The sequence below is a fragment of the Octopus bimaculoides genome, chromosome 17 (assembly GCF_001194135.2).
Source record: "Octopus bimaculoides isolate UCB-OBI-ISO-001 chromosome 17, ASM119413v2, whole genome shotgun sequence".
Taxonomy (NCBI): domain Eukaryota; kingdom Metazoa; phylum Mollusca; class Cephalopoda; order Octopoda; family Octopodidae; genus Octopus; species Octopus bimaculoides.
The window spans coordinates 8,334,312-8,338,675 of NC_068997.1; the positions used below are offsets into that span (position 1 = coordinate 8,334,312).

Genomic DNA, 4,364 nt, shown 5'->3' on the forward strand with positions numbered 1-4,364 from the left:
ATATATATATATATATATATATATACTTGTGTGTTCCCTGTCCCCCATTACAACTTGACAGCCAATGATGCTTTGTTTATGTCCCCATAACCTAACGATTTGACAAAAGAGATTGATAGAAGTACCAAACTGAAAGATGGGTGCTGGGGTCAGTGTGTTTTACTAAAATCCCTTCATGGCACTGCTCCAGCATAGTTGCAGGCCAATGACTGAAATAAGGATAAAAGATGCAGTTAAAAATGCAGCTATTTTAATTTCAGTTTCCTTCAAAAACATCATTACATTTGCAACGCTGACTTCCATTTTTGTTTTGTCCCCTCATTATTTATTCATTTATTTTTTTCTTCCACAGTTGCCTGCATCAAAATCTGTTGTACATCTTTGAATCAATCCCTGATTTACTTCACCACTCACTCCATCACTAATTTATTTCATTGTAAAGACTTATCTCCCTTACTAACGCATCCCCACTCTCTTGTGCTGGAAGTTTACTAAAAGTGTTTGAAACATGCAAAAGACATTAATAATGTTTTTTTTTTCTTATTATTTTATATCTTATTTATTCCACAGATAAACCTGCTACTGAACTCCCTGTTCATTTATTTGAACGCACTGATTCCGTTCATGATGGAATTGAACAGTAAGTATCACAAACTTCATTAATTTTTTTAATTATCAACAATGATAATAGAATGTTTATTAGTGGACTTTTCTTCTACTGACTACAAATAGTATATCTTACTATTTTTTATGGTTGTTGCTTATCAATGCTTGTCTAAATGATTGCAGATAGTCCCAGTTGATCACTCTGTCTACAGTGAATTAAACCTGTAGATTTACTGATTTGGAAAGATATGATTACGATTAAGGTAGTGCTTAACCCTTTTGAAACCAAGGCGCTCGAGACTGCGCTGGCTTTATGGTACAAACCTCTTGTTTAAAAGTGATTTAAATCAACACTTTCCATCGAAGTTTCATGTTAAGTTATGTTCCAAGCATCAAATGAATAATGATGAAATTATTTTATTAAATTCTTCATTACTTTCAAAATAATTAATATAAAGGCAATACTGAAAAATGGTAAGTTCAGTGTTAAAGAAAAACCCAAGGAACTTGTGGTTTTTAAGGGAAATTGGAGCATGTGGCAGTTACTTTTTCAAAAGATGTCTGTAGTGTAAGTGGAGGGGGATGTAAGAGGGTTTCAGATGAAAATAACAACAACAAAAAGAAATGTCTTATTTTGACACAAGGCTGTAGAATTTTAGGAAAGGAGTAATTAGGGATAATTGCCTGGGTATATGTAGCGAGTGATGAACAAGGGTGTTGGTAGGGTTGATGGAAAATATTAATGTGGAGGGGGAAGAGAGAGAAGTAAAAGTGGTGGCAACAAGGAAGCTGGTATGTACAGTGACCAAGATGGAGGTTAGAGGTACATAAGAGTGGAGGTAGTGAGTGAGGTAACAATGGAGGTGGGTATCAAGGGTGGATATGGGAGGGCATTGAGTGTGGTAGTAAGATATGAAAGGTGTGTCAAGTATAGTAGACCTAAGAGGAGAGGAAGAGATAACTAAAGGTTTAGAAATGGGAGTGATCAGTGAAAAATAGTGTGAGGAAAGGTCAATAAGGAGAATGAGAAATGGATGTTAATAGGAAATGGTTCCAGGGTAGGACAGAGATGACTGGAATGTGAAAACGTGGGGATGAAATATGTGCAGCACAAAAAATTGAGCTTCAGTTTTGCATTTAATCCTTTCGTTACTGAATTTATTTTGAGATGCTCTGTGTTTCTTTCAATTGCTTTAAATATAACAAAGAATTTAGTAAAATAACTTGGTTATCATTCAGCTAGTGTTAGGAACATAAATTGTGACTAAAGTTTGGTGGAAGATTTTAATTCAAAACTTATGAAAACAAGACATTTGTACTACAGAGCCAGAGGTGGTTTCAGCCGGGTTGGTACCAAAAGGGTTAACCTACCAGAAGTAAATGACGTGTGCGTGTGTGTTTTATATGTTCGTGTATGCATACATAACATTAAATTTTAGGAAAATCTTGAATTTATTGTTTTATCTAAGCCTTTATTTAAAATTCTGATGTAGATATTATAAATTTTCTTGTTTACCTTTTGTTTTCAGGTCTGTGAAAGGTCTTGAAGATGAAATGCGAATCTGTCCCAGATGTGATGAATCATTTTCAAATGATGTAAGTGAGAGTGAATTCAGTGAACACATAGCAAACCATTTTGGACGTGTTTGTCCAATTTGTAAAAAAGTCACAGATGATGATGTATCTCAGGATATGTATGAAAATCATGTTTATGAGTGCATTAAAAGGGGGGAAATGTAATTGAGGGACCAGTAATTTGATTTTCAGTCAATTCTCAATTTTGCCTTGTTGTTTGTATCAGATTTTTGATGAATTGTAACCTAGTGATATTTAAATCCTGCCAGAACCAACATCTTTCACCCTTCCAGGATAAATAAGAGAAAGTGAAAGTGGAGCACTGGAGTCAATTTAGACACAAGACTGCCAGAAATTTCAGATTGAAGTGGGATGGCTTGTAGTTCATTATATTGACTCCAATACTTGACTGGTACATGTTTATTTCATTTACCCCAGGAGGGTATCACAGTGATAACAAGATATTTTTCTCTATTGATAAAAAAAAAACAAAAAAAAAAAAAACTTTCAATGTAGACAGGGTATGAGTTCCATGTTTAGAAGTTGAATTTAATTGTAGATATTCATCAAAACCTGGTAAATAACCAGAAACCAGAAATTCAAATTGAATAATTTTTATTGAAAGAAATTAAAAATATATAAGTACAGAGGAGTCAATATATTTATTAGAATATTCAGTTAATATGGCTAAGCAAGTTAATTAGAAAAAAAACAAAACATTATATTTACCTGACTTCTTAAGAACACCTTTAGAATCTAACTAAATTGATTTGTTTTTGCTATTTTGCTTATCTTAACATTCTACTGAGAAAGCTTCAGAAATATATGTTTTCTGTTTATAAATATCACAAAACAAAATATTCTTTGAGTTTTTTTTCTGCTTTTTTTTTTTGTAATGCTTATTAATATTTCTGCAATATTTTATTAAATCAGTATTCTACTCATATCCTGTACAATTTCTTTCGTATAGGGTAATTATTCCCATTTAATTTGTATTATGAATAAAAGTGCTTTTTGGCATTTATTGTAATTTGGTCACTTTTTTTAAAGTTCTTCCGTAATCCCAAACTTGCTCTTTTTGCTGCTTGGCATTATAATATAAACAAAACTGAGCCTCAAACATGGAAACTGTTTTATATTTTGACATGCCCTATATTTTTACATTCTTATTTTTCTCATGCTTTATACTTATCAATTTATAAAATATTCTAGTTGCCTCTTTGTACCTTTTTAGAGTTGTCAAAAGCCAATGGTGGAGCTTCTAAATAACAAATCTCTTTCAAGTCACACCCTACACTGTCTTTTAAAAATACCATATTGGTTAATGTAGTTCAAGGTATGCTATTCTTGAAAAAAAAGATAGGATGGTCATAGGTGGATACTTATGATCATAGGTCAGCTTAATCAAGGTTAATCTGGGACTACACAACAGCAATAACAAAAACAATTGTTTCTCTTATTCTAATGAACACTAAGCTTGAGCTGCTTTAAGAAATCTTCCCCTTTGCTATGGAAGCATTGCATTCCCAAGACTCTTACCGTAATGTAGAATTCCACCGTGTAAGAAGTGAAGTCAATGCCGAAAAAGCTTCACATTACAGAAATGCATGTCTTAGCAATAATTTCAGAGAACTCAATGCTTCCATAATACGGAAATGTCTATTACACAAAAAAATGGTGTAAACTCTATTGAAATACTTAGAGAACACATAGCTGCCAATTTTAGTTTATATATTCTCAGCAAATCTACCACCAGATGCATCTTGCGTTCCCTTTTTATTCTACTTAAGACTGTACCAAGAAAAATTATTTCAGTTAATTTAAGAGCATTCCATTTATGAATAGTGATCAACATTCCAAATCTAGCATTTTTCGTTTTTTCCTGTCAGTGGCATCTTTTATTCATTGCTGACATGGGTCAAGCTTGTAACTCTATCTGATTAATATTTTAGCTTCTGACTACTTATTAAACTGAGAATAGAACTGATTTACAGCAAGGAAAGACTGAGGCAATGTGCCTTGATGATTCTAGTGTGATTTTCTTTCATTATGTGAGATAAGAAGTGTATAATGAGTAATTCTGTGTCTATTAATGACGATGCTCTTAACATTTACATCAGCTGATGTGCTCACCTGTGTGTGTGTGTGTGTATATATTTATATATATATATATATATATATAT

At 32.6% G+C, this 4,364-nt stretch overlaps 1 protein-coding gene across 1 annotated transcript in view; it reads left to right on the forward strand.

The window, feature by feature from the left end:
- The window catches only part of LOC106880483 (tax1-binding protein 1 homolog), a 23,908-nt gene extending 21,216 nt beyond the window's left edge, over positions 1–2,692 (forward strand). The window contains exons 13-14 of the mRNA XM_052974095.1: positions 571–640; positions 2,136–2,692. Coding sequence (XP_052830055.1) covers positions 571–640; positions 2,136–2,346 — 281 coding nt within the window. The 3' untranslated portion in view covers positions 2,347–2,692. The remainder of the gene's footprint in view (positions 1–570; positions 641–2,135) is intronic.
- Positions 2,693–4,364: the final 1,672 nt, after the last annotated feature.